At 56.1% G+C, this 23,500-nt stretch overlaps 1 protein-coding gene across 3 annotated transcripts; it reads right to left on the bottom strand.

Moving 5' to 3' along the window:
• Positions 1-476: 476 nt before the first annotated feature.
• On the bottom strand, positions 477-23,026 carry MIER2 (MIER family member 2). Of its 3 annotated transcripts, none has more exons than XM_040240299.1 (14): positions 22,980-23,026; positions 15,032-15,122; positions 14,315-14,457; positions 12,221-12,346; positions 11,731-11,854; positions 11,194-11,285; positions 10,869-10,938; positions 4,809-4,960; positions 4,502-4,583; positions 4,339-4,433; positions 2,881-3,217; positions 1,783-2,203; positions 1,579-1,611; positions 477-1,396 (listed from the first exon to the last, which is right to left on the bottom strand). In XM_040240299.1, the coding sequence occupies exons 1-13, from the start codon at positions 22,986-22,988 to the stop codon at positions 1,608-1,610; spliced, it is 1,746 nt and encodes a 581-aa protein (XP_040096233.1). In that variant the 5' UTR covers positions 22,989-23,026; the 3' UTR covers positions 477-1,396; positions 1,579-1,607. The 3 variants fall into 3 exon arrangements, with proteins under 3 accessions (XP_040096233.1, XP_040096234.1, XP_040096232.1); XM_040240300.1 differs by lacking the exon at positions 1,579-1,611 and having other exon boundaries at positions 2,881-3,014; positions 3,093-3,217; XM_040240298.1 differs by lacking the exon at positions 1,579-1,611.
• Between the last annotated feature and the right edge of the window lie 474 nt (positions 23,027-23,500).

The following is a 23,500-nucleotide window of genomic DNA, read 5'->3' as shown; positions in this document are numbered from 1 at the left end:
TCTCATAACAAGCAAGAGAAACCAGGAATAAATGGGACATCAAGGATGCCGTGAGAAGAAAAACCCAACCTGAAATGTTACCGTTGTTCCCTCGCAAAGTCGTTTCCAACTCTTATACCAAGTTAAAAAAAGTAAGTGCTTGAGAAACAAAGGAGGGGTGAGGACTCTCAGCCATCAAAAGCCAAGAGAAACCAGTGCAGTCTCCCTGCCCAGCCCATCCATCTGCAGTCTCCCAGCCCATCTGCTGCCCAGCACCCCCACCTCTCACCCACTCCCATGGGCAGGTCCATCCCCACCAGGTGCCAGCTCAGAATTGCCTCCACTTACCTGACGGCCTCCCTTGCACCATCATCGAGACACAGAGCTTGCTCCCCACAATCCCTAGGCCCCCAGGTCCCTGGAGCCAGACCAGTATGGGGTCCACCAAATGACTGGCACCTCCTGCCACCCACCTGCCTGATCCACCACAAGGAACCCACAGGGCTTCAAACCAAGTTTAATAAATAAAACAGCAAGGGGGTCAAGGCAGTGTCACTTCACAGTGTGGTCCTTGGTGGGGCAAGGGAAGGTCGAGTCCAGCCCTGTGGATGGCTCGAGCCAAAGCCCCCCTGGTGACACGGGGTGGGAGCGCTGCCCTGCCCCCAGAGGACCCCACTCCCATTTGTAAACAGAAACATAAATAAAACAAGGCGGCTGGAGAGGAGAAGGTCCAGGACCCCAGCGGTCCCGCCGGGACCTCAACAAAAACACAACCTCCTCAATCAGGGAAATGGGCTGGAGCCAGGCCACCGGTGCAGCTCGGAAAGGGCCTCGGTGCCGAGGGGTGTGAGTCCCATGTCCTCAGACCCACACCCAAGGCAGCCAAGGACCCAGGGGGTGGGGGTGGGGTGCGTAAAGTGCAGCTTTTCCTGAAGTGGAGAGCGGGCGGACAGCAGGGCAGGGCCAGCATCGAGGTATATGGCTCTGCGCCCCACGGGGTTTGGCACCGAGTAGCAGCTGCCCCAAGCCTGGGCCGGGGCGGCCCATAGTCCAGCCGGGCGCAAGAGACGAGTGAGCAGAGTGCTGAGGGTGCCCGGCGGAGGCTGCTGGTGGTGCGGCATCCGGCCTGTCTCCCCTGTCCCTGGCGGGGTCTCTGTTGCTGGACAGGCCGGCCCTCCAGGCCCGGCCGCCTGATGGATCCCAGGGTGGGCGTGGAGCCTGGGTCACGTGGTGTGTGGCATGGGAGGGCCCTGCTCACCCTGGTCCTCGAAGAGTTCTGAGCAGAAGAGACGCCACTCAAGGCCCGCAAAAAAAGGAGGGGTCAGGAAGACTGACAGGCAGGCCTCGCAGTGGCCCCAAGTCCAGTCCAGCTACACGCCCACCTGTGGCCAGGGATCAACAGGTCATCACATTGCAGCTGCAGGGGAGAGCAGGAGAGATGGGAGACATCAGTGCAGCCCCCAAGCACCGGGCCCACCCTACCTCCCGGAGACCCACCCCCACTGCCGACAGCCCCTCCCAAGGCAGCAAGGCCTGGCGCCCGGGGAGGGCTGGCGGCTCGCAGGGCCAGGAGCAGCCTGGCACTGGCCCCGTGTGTACCTTTTTGGATTTTGAACCGTACGAATGTATTACCTAGTCAGAAAGATAAATAAGCCAAATTTAAAGTAGAGAATAAAGCTAAAGAAACCAACAGCCTGCTCGGGGGCCACGCCTCCCTTGGGCCCTGGGGCAGCCCTCCCACCAGCCTCAGCGTGGCCTGAGGTGGGGGCACAGCAGATGGGGGGTCTGGGGGACCGCACTCACTGTGACAAGGGCTCCGAGTGCAGCCCAGGGGCCGGGCATGCAGGGTGGGAGGCCAGGAAGGGGTTCACATCCCCGATGCCGATGAGTCCAAACTCAGCCACCGATAAGGCCACTTGCGGAGGGCCCACGGTCTCCTCAGGCTCTCCATCTGTGTCCTCGTGGCTGGAGACGAGCGGCAGCTCCTCAGGCAGGGTCAAGTCCACAGCCAGCCTTGGGCTGGCACCAGGCTCTGGGGCGGCCGTGGCGGGCGGGAAGAAGGCCGGCTCAGCCAGGGCTGGGGGCCGCCGAGGCAACGGCAGCGCTGAGGGCTCGTCCAGTGGCGGGAACGAACGAGGCCCTGGCTCCGAGGATGGGGGTGCGTCCAGGGCCTCCCCAGGCTCGCCAAGACTCCGGGACATGCTGCTGCCCATGCTCAGGGGCTCTAAGGGGGGAGAACGCAGCTGCGGCCAGGCCCCCACGGTACCCACGCCCAGCCCCATCAGGTCAAGGGCAACGCAGCCATAGTCCGCCGGCCCAGAGGTCGTGATCACCTCAGGCGGTAACCTGTGTGGGCTCCAGCCTGCTGGGCCCAGCAAAGCCAAGGGCCCTCCTCACAGAACATTCACACAAACGTGTGAGACACACGAGGACACGAGGGGCCTGACTTGTGGGAAGGACATGACCCTGTTCTTCAGGGTGGGCTAGGACACAGCAGGTTCAGAGAAGGTGAGGGGAATGCAGACGCCTCACCAGGCACACCAGGGACCCGACCGCACTCTGGAGCCAGGACAACGGAAACCCTGCAGACCCAGAGACCAGGGTCCTTATCCCCTGTGGTCCCTTCACAACTGCACTGACCATCTGGGCCTCGTCCTGCTCTGGGCCTGGATGCCAGAGGGGGCACAACACCCCCCTGGGCTCCCACCCAGGGCCACAGACCACATGGGGCTCCCCCCACATGCGGAGCCAGACCCCAAGGGTGCCTCGTGTGTGAGATGCCTTATGAGACCATATGAGTGGAACGACAAGGGCCCCAGACCCCTGCTCTTCAGTGTCCACTTGCCCAGGTTGGAGACCAGGGAGGAGGGGCCCCGAGGACAGGGCCTGCCCCCTACTCACCCACGTGCATCTGAGCCAAGCGGTCATGCTCAGGGCCTGGGCCGTGGGCAGCAGCAGGCAGGGGCAGGGGTGGCGATGAGCGGGGGCGGCCAGGGCCATCAGGGTCACTGCCCTCCAGGTCCTGGTCGGCATCCCTGCGGGGAGAGGGGGTGAAGGCTGTGGCTGCCTCAGGCCCAGTGCCCTCCCAGCACCCATGGGCACCTGGCACGCACGTGTTTCCTGATGGGCCGTACTTCCGGCGGCCTAGCCGTGTCTGCTGAGAGAAGTAGTCATAGCGCTCGGACTTCTTCCACAGATAATAGTATTCCACGCACTCGCCCACTGACCGCGTGCGCACCTGCAGGGAGTGCCAGTCAACTCAGCCCGGCCCTACCTCCCCCACTGCCCAGACAGCAGGGAGGAGCAGATCCCAGAGCAGATGCCACAGATGGTGGCCCAGCTGCTGATGGGAGAACCCACTACTGCGCCCAGAACATGGGACCTGACACCCATGCCCAGGAGGGTGGGATGAGGGGTACAGGACACGCCCCAACCCTAGAAGCAAGACTGACTGGCTTCCTGGAGGCCAGCATCATGGCTGACTAGAGACTCGTGTGGGAAGAAGACTATGAACCCTAAGCCAAGGGCTCAGGGAGAAGAGCTGGGGGCGGGGGGCGTTTCGGGGAGGTGGGGTGGGAGTGGGCCCACAGTGGGGGCTTCAGGAGCAGCAGCAGCCCCCATGGGAAGACCAGTGGACCCGGGCATGCTGGGCCTAGTCTTGGGCCCATCCCTGCCCACAACAACCCCACATGGGCCCCACACCTACTCCAACCCTGTGGGGGAAGACACTAAATCCCCAGCCGTGAGCATCCCATGGTGGGTGGGAGGACCAGGCCTGCCAGCCCTAGGGGAACAAGGTAACTGGTCAGGGCTGACGGGCTGGAGGAGGAGTCACATGAGAACAAGAGGGACAGTCAGGACCCCAGACAAGCCACAGGCACCCAGCCAGGCAGATGTCTGGGGCTGTGTGTGGGGAAGGCCGGGGTCGTGCCATAGGTCAGGGAGCCACAGGCAGGCAGCACCTGAGCAGGACATGGGGAGACCAGCAGTGGCCCAGATCTGGATGAGAGGAACATGGGCTTGGGGAGGAGAAGGACACAGGTGTGGGGAAGCGCACGTGGACCTGGGACCTGGCAGCCACTCTGGCCCCACCCCGTGGGTGCCATGGCAGAACCTTGTCCTTGGGTAGAGTGAAAGTGGAAACCCTTAGTCCCCAGGCAAGGGAGTTGACGGGGAGTGCGGGTAGGGTTGGAGTTGGGGAATCGGCAGTGAGCACGGATCTGTCCCCAGACTGGAGCCTTTCCGGGGGAGCAGGCAGAAGGAAGCTAGAGCCGCCAGGAGCTTGGGGGTGTTCGTCCTGACCTCCTGCTGCAGGTGGAGCTCCCTGGCTGGGAGCCATAGGCAGCAGGCAGGACTCACCTTGTTGGCCTGGATCAGGTGGAAGTTCTTGCCATGCACGCGGAAGCCATGCTCGAAGTTGCGGCGCTCCTCCTCACTCCAGGCGCACAACCCGTCTGCAGGGGTGTGGGGCAGTCAGCAGCGGAGCAGGGGTTAGGGGGCCCCCAGGCAGACCAGCGCTCACCTCGGATCACCTTCACGTTGAACCGCAGCCTCCGCAGGGCCTCCTCCGCATTGAAATTGCACTTCACCAACTCATACAGTGCCTGGGGGGGTAGGGGGGTGGCAGCTACTGAGACCTCTGCCTGCTCACCTCGGGGGGCTGGGGGTGGTCCACACTGCGACAGGGACGGGAAGATGGATGGGGTGGGGGCGTCCACTCTACCATTTCCTGTCACTAGCAGTTTCCAAATGAATTTGTCCCAAGCACAGGACCATGTTGGCTCCCGCCCCTCTGGCCTGGCAGTCCCTCCGCCCCACAGGCAGCCCACCTGCTCGCTGTCCTTCACAGCCTCTCCCTCCGGAAGCTGAGACCCGGCCATCTCGTGCCACCTCCGCTTCACTGCCCGGTACAGGAACTCCTCCACCTCCCTCTCGGGAAGGATGTTGGGGTCCCAGAGCAGCTGGTCTTCATTCTCATAGACTGTGCAGAAGGGGCAAGGTCACGTGTGGGCACGCAAGTCACCTCCACTGACCACTTCCCAGGAAGCCCAGCAGGGCAGGCCAACTTTGCCCCTCCAGAGGACAAGGGCCTGACTGGTGGCCTGGGCTGGGCCTCCACCTCTGTGCCCCTCAGGGCCGGCTCTGGGCACCAAGGCGGGAGCAGGGAGAGGCCAGTGGGGACCGAGTGGCCAGAAATCAGGGCCAGCTTCCCGGAGGAGGTAGCAACTAACTCAGGGCTGGAACGGGGACTTCTGACCCTAGCCTTTGAGAAGGCAGCTGCAGAGCGAGCTCAGGGAGGGGAAAGGCGGGACCAAGGGAGCAACGCTCAAGTACAGTGAGACCTGGGTGAGATCCTCAGTCAACCCAGAGCCGCCCAGCCGCCACAGCCCTCAAGTCAGCACCACACACCAGCCAGACTTCCCCTCAGGCTGCAGTCTGCATCCAGTGGGCAGCCCCTGGGTGTGCAAAGCACATAGTGGAGAAGAGGCAGAGGGAGACCCCAGTGCCAGCACCTCTCAGCTATCCAGGGAAGAACCACTGGGACCGAAAACTAAACAACACACACAAGCCCAACACCCAGCACAGGGGCTGAACACGGAACCCACTCCAGGCTGGACTCTCTCCTGTGGGGGGCCAGCAACTCCACGGTTGATGCCCAGGGACCTGCAGCCACTTCTCTCCACCTCCAAAGTCAACCCGAGGTCCCAGGCTGGACTTGGGTGGGTGGTCAGCCAGAGGGGAGAGCAGGCCGCTCCAGAGAAAAAGTGACACCTGCCACCATGCCTGTGTGTTGATCTGTCACAGCAGGGTGAGAGGAACCATGCAACCACACATAAGTCCACGGACAGTGAGACATCAGAGCTGACACACAGGATTTCAAAATAACCATGATCCATGAGGTAAGATGACAGCAGAAAAGAACAAAACAAATAGAAAGCTGCGAAATTTCAGCAGAGAACTGAAATCCATTCAGAAGAATCACACAAGCATCTGAGGGCTGGAAAACACAGTGTGTGTTATGAATCACCAGGCAGCTTCAACAGCAGCAGATGACATGATCAGTGACATCACAAAGAAACCTGTTGAAATATATCAAACCGAAGCTTTAAGAGAACACAGTTTGAGAAGAAAGAGAGAGGGACAAGCACCTGAGACATGTGTAACTGAGTCACAGATAACAAGGACAAGGCCCTGGGCAGCTCTGGAAAGAGGACGGCAGGAAGCCCACGGCAACTCTGACCCACAGAGCCAGGAGCTCAGGGCATGCCACAGTCTGAACCCCAAGAAACAGGAGAAGGCAGAAGGGAAGTAAACAACCGCAATGGAAACAGACACAAAAAGACAGTGGAGTAAAGCTGGTCAAGTGTTGAAAGGATAAAGCCTAAAAACCTAGACTTCTGCACCCAGGAAAATAGTCTTCAAAAATGAAAGTGAAATTAATACTTTGCAGAATTCATCCACAGCAGAACAGCACAAGGAGCACTGAAGAGAAAGTTCTCCACCTCCCCGCCACGGAGAATGGAGGGATGGATCACAGCATGTGGGCACCGTGGGCAGGGATGCTCACAGCTGCGACCTGCTGGTGCGAGCGAGGCTGGGGAAGAGGTGGGACGAGTCACAGTGTCTGAGGTCCCTGAAGTAAAGGGGAACAGGGGCACATCCATGCAGAGCGAACCAGGGTAACCACTGGAAAAGTGAAACAGACAGACATTAAGACCAGAGTCCAAAGAGGACAAAACAACAGAATAAATTACCTGATGAATCAAAGACAGGACAAAATAAACGAACGAAGAATAGACGGAAGAGGCAGAAAACACACAGCACGATGGCAGACATGACCCCCTACTTGCAGGGGCTGCAGGACGTAAGGACTGGACTCAACATGCAAACAGACAAAAATCAGATCCCAATACACTCCATTTACAGAACTACACTTTGTGCATAAGAAGGCAGAAAGGAATGTACTGTGCGAATACCAGACAGACAGACACCACAGGAACATTCACAACACCGGCCACAGAGCCCAGCCCCTTGACCCCAAAGGACGGAAAACAGAGCAGGGCCTTGGGCCTCAGAGAACTCCAGCTCAACATGAGCAACAGGAGGGGAACCAGAGAATCCACAGCGTTCATGCTTCTAAACAACCAGAGTCAGAGAGAAGGTACCACAAGGGAAACTAGAGAACAGGACGAAGCTAAAGAGAAGGAAGGAGGTAAAGATGGAAATAAAGTCAGCTACACAGAAATCAGATGACAGAGAGACATCAACAAACCAAAAGTTAGCTGTCCCTTGTGAAGGGCAATAAAATTAATATAAACTCCAAAAAGTCTGATCAAGAGAGAATACAAAACAAAAAATGCAAATTACCAGTATCAGAACCCAAAAAAGAGACATTACTACAGGTCCTATACACATTAAGAAAAGAATAAGAGAATATTATGAACTTTCTGCTGAAAAGTGAACAATTTAGGTGAAAGCGGTAAACTTCTCAGAAATATAACTTATCAACTTGATACAAATTAAATAAACTGAATTAATCATTCAGACTCTTCCACAGACAAAAAAATCTAAACTGAACCCCGAGCCCACAGAGCATCACCACAGAACCCTTCCAACATCTAAAGCAGCAGCAGAAACTATCTTACACAGATTCCTCCAGGCACTAGAAAAAGGCACTTCCCAACCATTTCCCAAAGACACGTGACCCTGAAACCAGAGCCCCACGAGGACAAAATGAACAGAAATGACAAGCCAGTGTCTCCACGGACATGCATGCAAAACCCTGTATAAGGAAGGGACTGACGACACGCACCAGCCCATCTCAGGGGCAGCAGTGCTCGGTGGTGGCCAGCACAGTGTAGGGAGCACAGACCAAGGCTCCAGGGAGGACAGGTCAGGGTCCCGCAGTTGTCAGGGTCTTGCACACCTCTGGTCAAAGCACAGGCTCAGCTCATGCACACAGCTCAAGCTGTTCACGTGAGCTTCTGTTTAAAGACACCTCATTTCATAAATGTTGTGGGCTCACTAACACCGAGTTCACAGCAAGAGCTCATACCTGGACAAAGCTCACCTCACACGCATTTTCTCTGACAGACACGCCTCAGCCCTCATGTGCTCAAGATCCCAGAGGGCAGCCAGCACCACACTTGGGGCCCCTTTAAACAGCAAAACAAAAAACCACAGGGTTCAGTGGACACGAATGAGGCTTCTGATGACAGCTGAGAGCTGAACAGAGAAGGAAGCTTCCCTGGGTCTACCTTCCCGGGAACATGTGCTCCAGACAACTCGATGTTTCTATCCTCTGCACACGTGCATACCCAAAAATGACCCTGAAAGCACTACAGGTGTTCATTCTGGGCCCACACGTTGACTTTAGCCACGAGGTAAATGCACAAACACAGAATCCACAAATAAAAAGGATCGACTGTACACACATGTATCATTATCATAAAAGACAGTATTTCGTGATTTGGTACAGTTTACTCCAGAATCCAAGGCTGGTTTAATGTCCGAAAATCTACCAATTCACTACATCGACAGAATAAAAAATAATAATAATAATAACCACAGATGTGAGAGGCAGAAAAAGTATCTAACAAAATCACAACAAAAATTGCCTGCTACTAAAATCAGAAAGAAACCTAATAAATGTAATTCTATGGCTACACCAAGTGGGGAATGACAGAACACCTCCCCGAGTCTGGGAACAAGACACAGATGTCCTCAGTCACCACTTCTTTTTACTTATGTTCTGGAGTCAGTGAAGTGAGGCAAGAAAAAGAAAACGTACAAAGATCACAAAGAAAAGAGGTTACCATACACAAATGATATGACTGGTTACATTTAAAAATGCAAAAGAATCTACAAGGCATTAAAATTAGTAAGCGAATTTAGCCAAGTCGCTGTGTACAAGGTTAAGCTAAAAGAATCCAAACTGCATTTCTGCCAGCAAGAATCACAAGACTGCTACCCTTAAAACTCTGAAACTGATGAAATTAAAGAATACCTAAACAGAGAGGTCAGCCACACTCACAAACTCGAAGTGTCAATACCGTTAACATGTTGCTCCTCCCCAAATTAACCTTAAGAGCCAATGCAACCCTAATCAATCCCAGCAGGCACTTCTAGGCCAAAGGACAAGCTAATCTGAAAACTTCTGTGCAGGCACAAACAAGTTACAAAATTGGAGGTTTCAGAGCATCTCAGACTTACTTCAGAGCTGCAACAATTAAGACAGAGTGGTCAGACAAAAGTTACAATGTTGGAGGTTTCACAGTATCTCAGACTTACTTCAGAGCTGCAACAATTAAAACAAAGTGGTCAGGATCCTGAGTCAGAAAAAAGAAAACAAGAGAAACCCCCAAAGCAGAGGGACCTTGCAGACACTGATCTCTGAAACAGTCACCCCTGTAATTCAGTGGAGGAACGATGGACATGTCCATGTGCAGGACTTGCCGGGGGTGGGGGAGCACAGTCAACCCTGACCCATACCTCCAACCCACACATTAAAATTAAGTTAGATCACAGACGCCAATGTAGAAGGGGTTCTGCAGACTCCTTAGCACAGAAGTGAATTGTGGCTAAAATAAAGACAAGCTAGACATCACTGAAATCAGACCCCACTGATGGGGGAACACGCCTGCAGTGCACACAGCCAGCCACGGACACACCCAGGACAGTGCAAAAGCAGGAGAGGGAGGCACTCCATTCAAAGGGGAAAGGCCTGGGCAGGCACCTACAGGAGACACCGAGTGGGAGGAAAAGCACTTAAAGCCACAGCAGGGCCCTCTCCACACCCACCAAGACAGACCACCAGGCTGAGGAGGACGCAGAGCAACTGAACTCCTGCACAGCTGGCAGGGCCCACGATGCCCACGGACGATGACCCAGGAATGAGCATGAGTGTCCACCAAGACGGCCACACCACAAACCACCTGGCTAGAGGAGGAGTCAACAAAGGCGTGCACCCAGGGGACCTGATGCCGCAGAGCCCACAGTGCACACACTGTGTGGAGGGGTCCCTGCAGGGAGAGGCCAGCTCCCAGCCTAGGGATCAAGGGCAGACCTGCGCAAGAGCACAGGCTCAGCTCGCGGCCTCCTCTGGGGAGATGCTATGTGCCAGCACACCCTGGGACCCGGCTCAGCTGCAGTCTCCTGTCTCCCATCCTTCACCCAAACTGCCTATGAGGAACAAGCACACCCCACCAGCCCACATCCAAATTCGGGCCCTGGGAGGCATTCCCATCTTTACCAAGGGTCCCCGACTCCCTCGTCTATCCCATCCCCCAATCCCAGCTCCCAAATCATCTCAAAAAAGGCTCTGAGCTCAGAGTGCCAGCCCAGGGCATGCAGGAGCTCTAGGGCACAGGAAAACAGACCCCAGTCAACAGGCGCCCGCCTTCATGCCCGGACCTCAGCACCCGCACACAGAAGCAATGACTTCTCCCTCAAAGAATGGAGGCCCAGCTCCACATTCCAGGGGGGGTCGGCACACAGACATCAAGTCAGATGGCGAGTGCCCTCAGGAACAAGGCAGAGCAGAAAAGCACAGGTCTCTGGCGGGTGTGCGGGAAGAGCCCCAGATGAGATGAGGAACTGACCTGTGGGCAACATGAGGAGAGCCCACACACCCAAGAGAACAAGTGCAGCAGCCCTGGGCGGGGGCTCGGGGTAACTTCAGGGCCCACGGCCAGCCAGCAGGGAGGGGCAGCTACCTCCCAGAGCGCCCTGCAGGCCGACTGCCCTAGGTGGGCACCTGAGCTGGGCCAGGACTCTCAGGCTTGCTCAGAGGACCTGGGAACCGGCTCTGGCCGGACACCAAATTCTTTCCCGGAGGACTGGGTGGCATTTCTCCTGCTCCCTGCCCCCCAGCTCCCAGGCCCACTTACTCTTCTCACCATGCCGGTTCGAGTGCAGGTTGCTGAGGTCAGCTTGGAACTGAGGCCCAACCATGATTTCCTGCGAATGCAAAGGCCCAGGAGGGTCAGGGTGGACAGTGGTGCTGATTGGGGTGCAGGCCGCTGCCCAGAGCCAGGACTGGCTGAATCTGCCTGTCTGCTCTGAGGCCAAGCCTAAGAGTGTGCAAGTATGTGAGCAACAATGTGTCCGGCATAGCCAGTCCTGTGGTGGGGTGGAGGCAGTGGGGGAGCCCCCGGACAGGACCGGAGCCACAGCACTCATGCTCAAGTCCAATCCAGAGTCAGAGCTGCTCACCTTCTTACACTTGTTGGCGGGAAGCGGGTCCTCCTCAGCGTCTGATGAGCTGGAGGAGCCAGGCTCCTTGTCCGCGTCAGCCAGGAAGCAGGCTTTGGAAAAAGAGGAGCAGTGAGGCATGTGCCCTCTGCCAACAGACCCTGGCAGACCCCGGGCCACCACCCCGCTCTCCAGCCACCTGTCCCCCAAGTGTGCCCCTCCTGAGAGGCGGTGGACCCAGGCCCCAGCCAGGGGATGAGGCGAGAGGGCACAGAAACAGGGTCCACAAGGGTCTCTGTTGCAGTTGTAAACCCACTGGGGGCAGGAAACTCAACACCTCCTGCTGCAGTGCACCACCGGCCAGGTCACAGCCCAAGATCCCCTGGACTTAACAGACATTCAGCCACAAGAACCAACACGCTCCCCCCTCGCATAAACCCAGGTCGCCAACCTCTGCACAGGGATGGTGCCCAGAGGGGCTCCAGGAAGAGCACGAACCCCAGGGACCCCGAGGTCTGAGCCCCCAGCAGCTCAGGGGCAGAAGCAGGGGTCACCTACATCCACTCTGACTAGGGAAAAGGTCAGAAGCCTCGTGAGAGGTCACAGATGGGGTGAGGTCATCGGCCGAGGACTGTGTTTCTTCCTCTTCTTCCCCTGAAAGCAAATCCTTCGCTATTTGGTCCTTTTAACAAGAAAGTAAAGAACATTTTTGTACTTTGTTTTTATGATCTCAAATAACACTAATGACAATAGTGTGGTGGTGCCAGTGTGGATGAGCCTCCCTGTAGGAGGACCTGGGACCCCCGAGGGACTGCTCTCCCCAATCCCCAGGGGCTGCCAGCCAGGGAGGGGATGTGCCTCTGCCTGAGACCTAGGACAGTCAGAACCCTTCGCCTCTGACCCCACCAAGACCTGCTCGAGACCCGGTGTCTCTCCCTCCCAGGGCCCTCCCCTTGGCCACACAGACCCTGGGTGGGCAGCTCGCACTTCCTGACCACACCCCTACGTGTCCAGGGCCCTCCTGCCCAGCCCAGAAGCCTCCCCTCACCTTGTCTAGGGTCATGTCGGGCAAGTGGGCTGCGGTATCGCTGCCCTCGCTCTCCCGCTCCGAGATGGGCTCCGAGGTCTCATAGCCGTACAAGGCCAATAGCTCGTCAAGGGGCATGTCACTGCTCTGTGGGGGCAGGGCTATGTCAGGGGCACTGCACTCGGGGCTCTGCCCCCCTGCCCTTGAGCTCATCAGCCCCACGACCAGTCCCAGTGGTTCACTCCAGCCAGACCAAGGGGGCAGCTCCTTTGAGAGAAACCACTGACTTCTTGTCGCCAGAGTAAACCTTGGCATAAACGCTTTCGAGCAGAATATCCCAATTTTGGAAAACTTGGATCAGAAAGCATGAAAATAATAAACCCCAATGCCCACTGTAAGGCTGGAAAGGGAATATAAAAGGCAGGCGTTTCGGCTTTTGCTTTGGATATTATTATACATTCTTTCTTTTCCTTAATCAGTAAATGAAAATTGTATCTGAAGAAAAAGATGTTTTTGGCTGTACCATGTACCTTGCAAATCTCACTTCCCCAATCAGGGACTGAACCCTGTGTTCCAGTGAGAACACACAGTCCTGACCACCCGACCACCAGGGAGCTCCCCTGAAGGAAATTAGATAAGGTATTCAGCTAAAGAATAGCTGACCTTTTTTTTCGGTTACTTTTGAGAAGTTCTGAATTCAAGCTGAACTCTTTAAAACTGTTCTCTCCTTTTTGAACGGAAGACACATTTTGGTTTTAAGACCAAATTAGTACTAAGTGATACATGGCACCAAGCTAAATAAATGTCCAAAATAATTTTTTTAAGTGAAAAAAAATTTTAAAAAAAACATAGAAACAAAAATAAATAAATGTCCAATGACTACTCTTTGGTCCCAGTACTTGAAAGACATTTGGTGAGGTCAGTGTTGACATTTAACAAACTGAGGTCTATGTGCCCCACCTCCAAGCTGACATGATGAAGCCCCATTATGACTGAAGAAGTCCACACACCTCAACTAGAGAGTAGCCCCCGCTTGCTGCAACTAGAGAAAGCCCGTGCACAGCAACAAAGACCCAACACAGCCAAAAATTAATTAATTAAGGCTACAGGACAGGGCCCTGACCCAGGAGGCCAGTGTTCTCACAAGAAGAGATCAGAGAGCTTGCTCTCACCCTGGAGAGGCTGCACAAGAAGCCGTATCTGCAGCTGAGCAGCACCCTGTGGACATGCCAGGCCAGCCTTGGTCTGGGGCTTCCAGGCCCCAAACAGCACAAAAATAAACCTGCGGTTTAAAGCATCCCATTCTGTGGGACTGACAGACATGTGCTCTCTAGATTTTACACAGCGGACTCTGTGCACACGCACAGGACTTACACATCATGGAACCAGCACCCAGCCAGCATCTCATCCACACAGAAGGTGATGAGATCACACATGAGTCAGGGCCACTCTGGGGTCAGGGCTGCCAGGGTCAGGGCCACCCTGGGGTCAGGACCACTCCAAGGTCAAGACCAGTGGACCCTAAAACAAGGACAGAGTTCATCGGATATGGCCACGGGGTCCAACCCATGAGCCTGCCACCTGCCACACTCTGCTGCAGCATCAGAGAGCATCCACAACTATGTCAACAGACTGATAAATACTCCTGCCTTTTCCATGAACAGATCTGTAAGAGGCAAGACTCACTCTCCAACCTAAGAGACAGACCACAACAGATTGACATCTGCCTAAGGACAGCATTTCACAGAGATTTACAGAAATGTAAAACTATTTCATTCTTTTCCCTTTTTTTTTTTTTTTTGGCTTGGAAAAGTTATATTTCCTCAAAAATGTGTTATTTCTACTTACAATGGGTTAACTGCATCACCTACATAAACAAAACTCCTTGAGATCATCGATAATTGTTAAGAACACAAAAGGGGGATCTGGAGTCAAAAAGCTGGAGAACAGTGGGCTCACTCTCCAGGCTGGCTGATCTGGAGCCCAGCGCCCTACGAAGGCAGGACCGGCTGGTGCAGCCGGGCCTCTGCTGACAGAGCCAGGTGGGCTCGGAGACTGAGCGGACACATGGAGCAGCTGCGAGGCCACTGATGCCCTGCTGGCGTTGCTGGGTACCTGGGAGACAAAGTCCTTCTCCAGCTCCTCCTCCGGCTTCTCTGGGCCCTGCGCTGCACCCTCGTGTTCCTCCCGGACGCCGTAGTTCTGCGACAGGATCTCCGCCAGGTGGAACTGATGGTCCGCAGAGCCCATGGACACCACTGTGGCAGACAGCAGCCCGGTGAGCTCTGCACCTGTCCCAAACTTCGCGCTACGGCTGAGACCATGGGGCAGAGAAGCCCGGGGGCCCTGGGGCTGCGTGGGTGTATGCACGTACGTGTATGTCCACGCAGCCACCCAACAAATGCCCCACCCTCTTCTGGTCCCAGCCCAGTAGCTGGGGGACTTGACCAGATCTGGAGCCTTCCCCAAAGACCCAGGATGTGCTCACTGCTGTATCTCCATGCTGCTCCTCAGTACAGTGACTTGTAAAGAAACAAGAAAGGACACAGCCAGGTCTCACTCAACCCCACCAGGGAATAGTGAAGGTCTCCATGTGGATCCCAAGAGTAACAGGAGGGGTGGAGCCTCCAGAAGCCAGACAGGAGGGGCCAGTGGCCAGTGTGGGGAGGCACAGGGCCCCCAGACAGTACCCAACCAGCACCCTCCCTCCTGCAGCGCCCACCCCCAGCCTCGGGGCAGACCTGGCCAAGAGGGAGGTCCTGACCACCTGCTGGCTTGCCCTTACCCCCACTGAGGCCCTGGCAACCCAGGGAGGGGTGGGGAGGAAGGTACCTGCTGTGGTCTGCAAGTTGGGCTCCCCAGGGCACAGACTTTGAGGCAGGCAGGAGGCCGCACCAGGGCTCTGCCTCTCCAGTGAGGAGGCCTGTGGAGGAGAGGAGCAGGGTTAGGGCCCGCGGGCAGCCAGATGGCCTGGCCATGGTCAGAGCTGACCCCCAGGGTATATCAGGGCCACAGGAGCGAGCTCTACTGGCGGGGGGTGGGGGCACAGTGGGCCAGACTTTCAGTCACGGGTGGAGTCCAAGTGCCCAGGCAGAGATGCTCAGAGGGCATAGGGCTGCCACCGCCAAGTTTGGACCCTCCTCCAGGTGTGCATAGCACCTGTGGGCACCACGAGGGGCCGGGATCAGCCAGCCACCAGCAGCTGACCACGGCCAGGACACAGTGTCAGCTGAGCCAGGCCCACATACAGCCCCGCCAACACCTGCAGCCAGGTGCTGACGCCACAGCCACGAAAAGGGCCCAGCCTTCGAAACGTCATGGTCACCACGGAGAAATCCGGAAATTCCTCCAAACATGAACAGTTACCAAGTGACCCAGCAATCAACTCTACTCCTAGGTACACACCCCAAAGAGCCAAAACATATGTCCACACTAGAAGGTATACACAGGTGCTCACAGAAGTGTGACTCACAACAGCCCAAAGGTGTAAAAACCCTAATGCCCATCAACAGGTGAATGAATAAAGAAGACATGGTCCATCCGATGATGAAAAGGAGAGAAACCCTGACACGTGCTACCACGTGGACAGATCCTGAGAACAAGATGCTCAGGGAGAGAAGGAGACACAGAAGGACACACAGGATGTGATTCCACTAATGACAAACGTCCAGAACAGTCCGATCCACAGACACAGGGTGGGTTCCTGGTGGTCAGAGGCTGGGGAGGGAGTAACTGTTGATGGGGATGGGCTTCTATTGGGGTGATGGAATGTTCTAGGTAAGGGTGAAGGTTTCAAAACTTTGTGAACATACTAAAAACCACCGAATTCAATACTTTAGTTGGGGATATTATGAAGAACATAAATTATACCTCAAATTTTTAGAACTACATAAAAAAAGTACAACAGCTACCATTATCATGATGTTCAAAAGCTTATTAAGAACAAGAAAACTAGACCGATAACTTTTATAAACAGAACCACAGTATTCCCCCAACAAAACACGAGCAAATTGAATTCAGCAACATGCAGAGAACACTACACAGTGACAAGGAGTGGCTCAGCACAAGACGCAACACACAGGTGACACCCCACGCGACAACTGACCACAGCACAGACCAGACACACACCCATGGCCTCATCTCAGCAGACGCACGGACACAGCACCTGACCGAGGCCAACACCCTTTCATGAGGAAATGCCGAATACACGAGGTCTGCGAGGGAACTTCCACCCAACCCCAGCGACTGCTGCCTCCCCGAGACCAGGGCACTGCCTACACAATGCCGTCCTGGAGGTTCCAGAAGGCAGGAAAGTGAAAGGAAAGGAATCCAAGTTGCAAAACCACGTCATGACCTGGGACACAGAAGATATGAAAAGAATCCACTGAAGAAACTGGAACCAGTCAATGAGTTCAGCAAGGCTGCAGGACATAAGACAAGCCACAGAAACTTTACTCCTATGCAGTAGCAACAAACAATCTAAAAGGAAAACAAGGAAGACAGTTCCATTTACAACAGCACCAGAAAGAATAAAATACTTAGAGATAAAAGGAGCACAAGAAGTTCAAAACTAATACTCTGAAAAGTGCAAAGAATGTTGAAAGAAACCAAATATCTACATAACCTGGAAAAACACTGTATTCCTCACTCAAGGCTTACAACTGCCAGGATGTCGATGTCCTCAGCTCATCTAGAGGTTCAATGACAGGCCTATGAGAACCCCACCTAGCTTCCACACAGAAACTGTCCCCAAAACCACAAGAAAACTCAGGGACCCTGAAAAGCCAGAACAATCCTGAGGGGAAAGAATGTTTCCTGACCTCAAAAGTACTGCAAAGCTACAGTAATGGATACAGTGTGGTGTTGACATAAGGCGGGATATTCAGACCAAATTAACAAACTGAGGATTCAGAAGTAAACCACATATTACAGGCAAGCAAATTTTTTAAAGGGTGACAGAAAAATTCAACATGTAATAAACAGTTTTTCAACAAATTGTGCTGGGATGCCTGGCTATCCACACACAGAATAATAAAGTTCAACTCCTCTCCCACACCACACAAAAACTCACTCAAAATGGATCAAAGACCTTGAATATAAGAGCTAACACTATCAAACTCTTAGAAAAACCAAGGCAATGAGTCTTTCTCACCAGGCAACAGTTTCTTAGGTAAGACACAAAAAACATAAGCAACAAAAGAAAAAACAGATAAACTGTATTTCATCAAAATTAAAACTCTCTGTGCTTTAAACAGCAGCATCATGAAAGTGCAAAGGTGACCCACAGACCAGTAAAAGGTATGTGCAAATCATGCAGCTCTAAAACTGGACTTGCATCTAGAATACGTACAGAATTCTTACAGATCATCGAGAAAAAGGAAACCAGATTTTTAAACAGGCAAAGTCTCCAAAGAGCTGCACACACAGCCAATCGGTACATGGAAACAAGGCTCGATGTCAGGAGGGCAGTGAGCACACTGAGATCAGGATACATGACACCAAGAGTGGGGACGTGGCCCCTTGGGAGGGGACCTGCAGTGGACAGCACAAGGAGCACACCAGGGGTTGGGGGACCCCCACACTCCGCCCTGGCGCAGAGTGTCAAGCGTGGAAGCCAGTGGGAAAGCGCCGGGGCGGAGCACACACAGCCTACCGACCAGCCCTTCACCCCTCTACCCAGGAGGCACTGCCTCTGAAGGTCAAGGCCTTCCCTCTGCACTGACCACCCTGCTGTCCACAACCTCCAGGGGACTCCTCACAGGGTTCTCCCACGTGACACACACCACCTGCCTAACAAGCTGCTTGTTTCTCTCTTGTGAACCTGCCCTTGTCAGCCTGAACCATGGGGCCCCAGCCGGGACCCAGGGGGGGCAGAGGGAAAAGTCAAGCCTCTCCTCCCTGACAACATCCAAGAGAAGCGGAAATCTTCATCCACATTGAGACCTGTTCACAAGCATTCTCAGCAGTCTGACTCACAATAGCCAAAGGAGGAAAGAACCCAAAGAGACATCAGGTGGAACATCACTCAGCCCCAAAAAGGAGAGAAGCCCTGACACTCATTACTACGTGGATGGACTCTGAGAACACGATGCTCAGGGAGAGAAGCAGACACAGAAGGACACACAGAGTGTGACTCCACTGACGGGAAACGTCCAGAACAGGCCGATCCACAGACTCAGGGAGTGGGTTCCTGGTTGTCTGGGGCTGGGGGGGAGAAGAAAAGACTAAGGAGTACACAGTTTTTTCTGGGCTGGGGAAAATGTTCTAAAATTGACTGGTGATGCCTGTACAACTCTGACTACACGAAGAACCACTGAATTGGACACATTAAAATAAGTGAACTGTAAAGTAAATGAACTACATATACCTCGGTAAAGCTGTTTACAAAGAAAGATTAGAATAGTTAATAAACTAAACTTCAAATTTTAGGCAAAAGTTTAGTAAGAATTTCCATACTGATTTCCTGAGTCAAGAAATTGTGTAATCATTTTCTTCATTAAAGAAATATGGGACTTAAAACTCTGAAAGGTCAAGTCACTCAGTAAAGCTCACACAGCATGTAAATGGTACAACTACAAGTGCTGCCTTGGAACTCCAGCTCTGGAACTCAGGAACGCTTAACAGAGCTGCCACTCTTCTTGGGAGCGTGAACAAAAGTACACAAATGGCCAGTAAAGCCACAGAGAGCCAGGAGGCAGAGCAAGCCCGGGTCCTAGAAACACCAAGGTGAGGAAAAGTCTGAAGCGTTCCAGGAGACCGGCCCAGTTCTTTGGGAGGAAGTGTAGGGGAGCCCCAAGAGCTTGGCCGAGAGCACCCCAAGTTCTAAGAGGACGTGTACAGGGGGAATACCCCAAGTGCTCTCTCAGGAGCACACCAAGTTCTATGCGGAAGTATACATGGCACCCCAAGTGTTCAGTGGGAGTACCCCAAGTTCTAAGAGAAGGAGGTGCCCAGGGGCACCCCAAGTGCTCTGCCAGGAGCATCCCGAGTTCTAAGAGGGAGTCCCCACACACAGGCCACTTTAAGAAGGTTAGCCCCTTAACCTGGGACAGGAGGTAACTACACAGGGAGCAAGGGAGCAGCCTGGACACAGCATCGGAGTAGCACCCTCGCCCCTCTCCAGGAAGGGGCCAGCAGCCTGCAGGCCACAGGCCACCTGCAGGTGCCAGCCCAGAGATGTTCCTTCTGGGCAAGGCCCAAGCATGAGGACAGCAGCAGACAGTCGGAGAAGGGCTCAGCCCAGCACCCCCTCCACCTTGGGGTCTGCCCTGGGGCGCTGGCAGGGGAGCCAGGACAGCAGCAGGGGGAACAAGGGCCAGAGGACAGGGGGAAGGCCGGGTCTGCTCAGCCTCCCCCCAGGCCTAGATCCCCAAGCTCACCTCAGGCAGCTCTGAGAGCATCACGGTTGCCCCATCACCGACTTTCAAGCCAGGCCCATGCACAGCAGTGGGTTCCCCGCATCCTGTCCACCTTACCCTCCCCCTGCCCCATTCAGACCACTCTGGAGCCCATGGCCCCCATTTTGCAAAGGTGGGAGAAGGAAACAGATGAGGAGCTGGCTAAGGGCATTCCGAGTTAAAAATTTTTATAAAGAAGAACAAAAGGGAGGAGAATCAGGGTTAGAAAAAAGGAAAGACAGCACTGTGGGGACGAAGAACAAGCCCAGGGTGGGGAGCTGCCTTACCCTGCCTTGGCCTGGGGCCCAGATGGGAAGGAGGGGGCTCAGTCAAGAGGGAGGAGGGGCCCTACCCTGCCTTCGGTGGAGGCTCAGACAAGGTAGGGGCTCAGACAGGACAGAGGCACAGCTGGGACGGTCAGAGCAGTGTCTGGGTCCAGCTCATCCACAGAGACATTGGGGTCCATCCTCCACTTGGCGAACCAGGCACCCCACCCACAGGCTCTTCCTCCAAGCATGGGACACCCACATGCCTTCCTTCCAGACAGGGGTCCTACACCCCCTCCCTGTGCAATGGCCAGGCCTGGGACTCTGGTGGGAGGGATCCACGTGACCCCCAAGTCTAGGCTGTGAAAGGCAGGGTAACTTCCACCAGCTGCCATGCTATGAGGGAGCACAAGCCACGAGGCCAGGCCACGCTAGTGTTGCAGCCACATGCGGGCGGCTCAGCCCAGCCACCAACCAGCCGCAACCACGGGCGGGACCAGCCAGACCTCCAGGCTGGGACAGGTGGTTAAGCAGCACTGGCTGCTTTGAGAAGCTGACTGCAGAGGTGGCTCATCACACAGCAGCAGTTAACCAAAACCCCCGGCCCCTGGCAGGTACGTGGTCCACTGGGCCGCCCAGCACCTCTCTGCTGACTGACAGCCCATGCAGCACCTGCTCTGGGCTGGGGCGCAGCAATCAGCAAACAGGTTCTGCCCGCCAGTCTCGGCAAGCCACCCACCCAGCTGGGGACACTGGCCAACAGCAGATGTGCGGGGTACTGAGGGGAGAAAACAGGGTGGGGCCCCGCGCCAGGGGTGAAGGAGGCTGCGTGGCTGTCTCCACAGCGGCCAGCAGGGCAGCAGACTCCACTGCACAGCGAGGCCCCCACGGGTGCAGATGCCACAGGGAGACAGGAACCGGGGTCGGCGGGGAGAAGGTGCAGGGGGCCCAGAGAACAAGGCCACTGGGCTGAGGATCACAGGGAAAAGATGCACTTTACCCTAAGGACAACAAAAAGCTGTCTCTTAAGCACAAGATACAGACAGTGGACTCAGCTTTTTAAAGATTAAGTTGCGATCCACAAGCGAAACAGTAAGAAGCACCCCACCTTTTCTCAGGGTGCTGATGGCTACCTTGGTGATGAGAAAAATCAGCACTCACTGCTTGGTCAGGAATCACTATTTGTATTGGCTCAAGACAAGAACTGCACAAGGATCAGCCTCTCTGTGCAAGCATGGAGCCAAGATCTTATGGGATCCCAGCTCAGAGACTGGCCCAAGGCAGCGCAGCGTGAAAGGCTCCAGAGACAGGGGCAGCCTCCCAGGCAAAGGCCAGCCGTGCTCACCACCACTGACATTTGCATACCTGCTGTCCCTCACTACCAGGCCCTCAGGGCCTCCCACTGAGTTGGCTTTCTTTTTAAGAAACCAGCTCCAATTCACCCCAAACTGGACACCTGGCAGCCCTGACAGGGCAGAGTCAACAGCCAAACCAGGCACCACTCAGGGCAAGTTGGTTGGGGAATTTGTCCCAACCACCTGTCACACAGAGCTACCTGCCTGGCCAAGACTGCTGGCCCCTGAGGCAAACACATACATGGATAGCCACGCCCCTGCTGGGCTGTCAGGAGACCTGGCTTCTACCTCCATCCCACAAGTACAGCCACTGCCTAGGAGGCTTGTCTCCCCAAATGCCCTCTAAGGAAAGAGAACTACTCTGGAAGGGCCCTTTGCGTCCAGCCACCAGCATATAAGACAGGAATGGGCTGGGGAGGTCTGGCCTTGCACTGGTGTGCACACACCCTCTTTGGCACAAACGCAGGGCCTCTTGCTGCCCCTGCGAAAGTCACTAGTGGGAGAGAATGGCCAGTTCCACCTCCACAACACTCACCCACTCAGCGCCAAGACATACAGCCCAACGTGGCTCCCCGATCAGGCCGAGCAGCCCAGGACCCGGGCGGGTGTCTGCTCCTCTCAGGGCCTGGGCAGCCTCACCCACTGCGTGAGAATCACTTGCTGAGTCCAGGGACCTGCCTAGAGTCCCCACACTGACCGTCTGCACTAAGAGTCACGTCTGCTGAGTCCCTAGCAGATGCGTTATTCATTTCATTCTCCCTAGAGCCCTAAAAGGTGAGAGCAGGTTCGCACTGCTTTATCCAACATTCCAAAAAGCCCTCAAAGTGAAAGTTTTTCATCCCTGGTTCGACCCGCCACGAAGCTACCGGGTGTCTGGATCTCGACAATCCCAGCTAAGTTTGCTCAAGCATCACAGCCCAGAATCCCACAGATCCTCAAATCCGAAACACTCTGAACTCCAACATCGGTCCTGCCCCAAGGATTCGGGGTCTTGGGCCCGCTTTGCGGACAGAGAGAGAAGGCTCCGCGAAGCAACTTCAAGCCGCGGGAAAAAGCAGCCCTCCGGGCCGGGCTGGCCCCAGGTGGGAGCTCGAGTCCTGCCCGGGGTCCCGGGATCCGGCAGGAGCGCGACTCCGCGGGACCAGCGCCGGGGGGTGGGGAGTGGGTAGGGTTAGAGGGAGCAAGATTCCGCGAGGTCAGCGCCGGGGGGTGGGGGCTGGGTAGGGTCAGGGGGCCGGAGGGGGCACGACTCTGCACTGCGAGAGCCGCGGAATCGGGGGTGGATAGGGTCAAGGGGCTGTGGGCCGGATGGGGCACGACTCTGCAGGGAGAGCGCCGCGGGGAGGGGCTTCAGCGCCGCTGGTGGGGTCACCGGGCGGGGGTCCGGTGAGGCAGGGTCCGGTGGGAAAGCGCGGTCCGCGAAGTTGGCAGACGCGGGGCGGGCGCCGGGGGCGGGGGGGCGGGAAACTGCGGGCGCGCGCCCCCTCCCCGCCCCCGCCACCCCCGCTCCACCCCGCGCCCCCGACCCCCGCGCCGCACATGCGCACTGCCGCCCGCGATGTGGCACCCGGGAGGGGGGGACCGGGGCCGGGGGCGACTGCCGGTGGAGTCCCGCGCCCCTCGGGCTCCGACGGGAGCCGTACTGCGGCCCGGCTCCGAGCCCCGGCCCGGGGCCTCGGCGCCCGGGGGCCCCACGCGGCCCGGCCAGGAGGCAGGGGCGCGGGCCGGGGCGGGGGCCGGCTCCCCCGGCCCGCTCACTCACCTCCGCCATGGCCGTGTGTGCGCGGGAGGCGGCGGCCGCGCCGGGATCCCCGGATGCGGGGCCACGCGCTCATTGGCTGAAGCGCCGGGGCGGGCGGGGGGCGCCTGGGCGGGGTCGGGGGGCGGGGCCGGGGCGGGGCGCGAGCCGGCGCGTAGTAGGTGCGCGATCTGGGATGCGCGGGTTTCCACGGACCTTGGCCTCGGCTTGGAATGTGGGGGCACCCTGGATGGAAGTGCCGATTCCTGATAAGCAGAGCTTAAGCGCGGGTCCCCAGTCCTCCTTCCAAGCCATGGTGCCCCCCCCCCAAGTGTTACAGCTGAGGACCCCGAGCCCCGGAGAGACGCCCCTCTCCTTAAAAGGACTTAAGTCTGGGCAGCGTGGTTCTAGAACTTTCCGCACGTTTGCACCAGTGACGACGGATCTCACTGGGGGCTTGGAACCCGAGTGCCCACTGTCAGCAGGGGAGGTGGAGCCCAGCCCGTCCGCTGGCTCTGGACCTGTTGTTGTCATGAGTTGTATCT

The sequence above is a fragment of the Oryx dammah genome, unplaced genomic scaffold (genome assembly GCF_014754425.2).
Source record: "Oryx dammah isolate SB20612 unplaced genomic scaffold, SCBI_Odam_1.1 HiC_scaffold_5, whole genome shotgun sequence".
In the NCBI taxonomy this organism is placed as follows: domain Eukaryota; kingdom Metazoa; phylum Chordata; class Mammalia; order Artiodactyla; family Bovidae; genus Oryx; species Oryx dammah.
The sequence above is the reverse complement of the archived record's forward strand: the minus strand, read 5'-3'. Positions and strand labels throughout refer to the sequence as shown.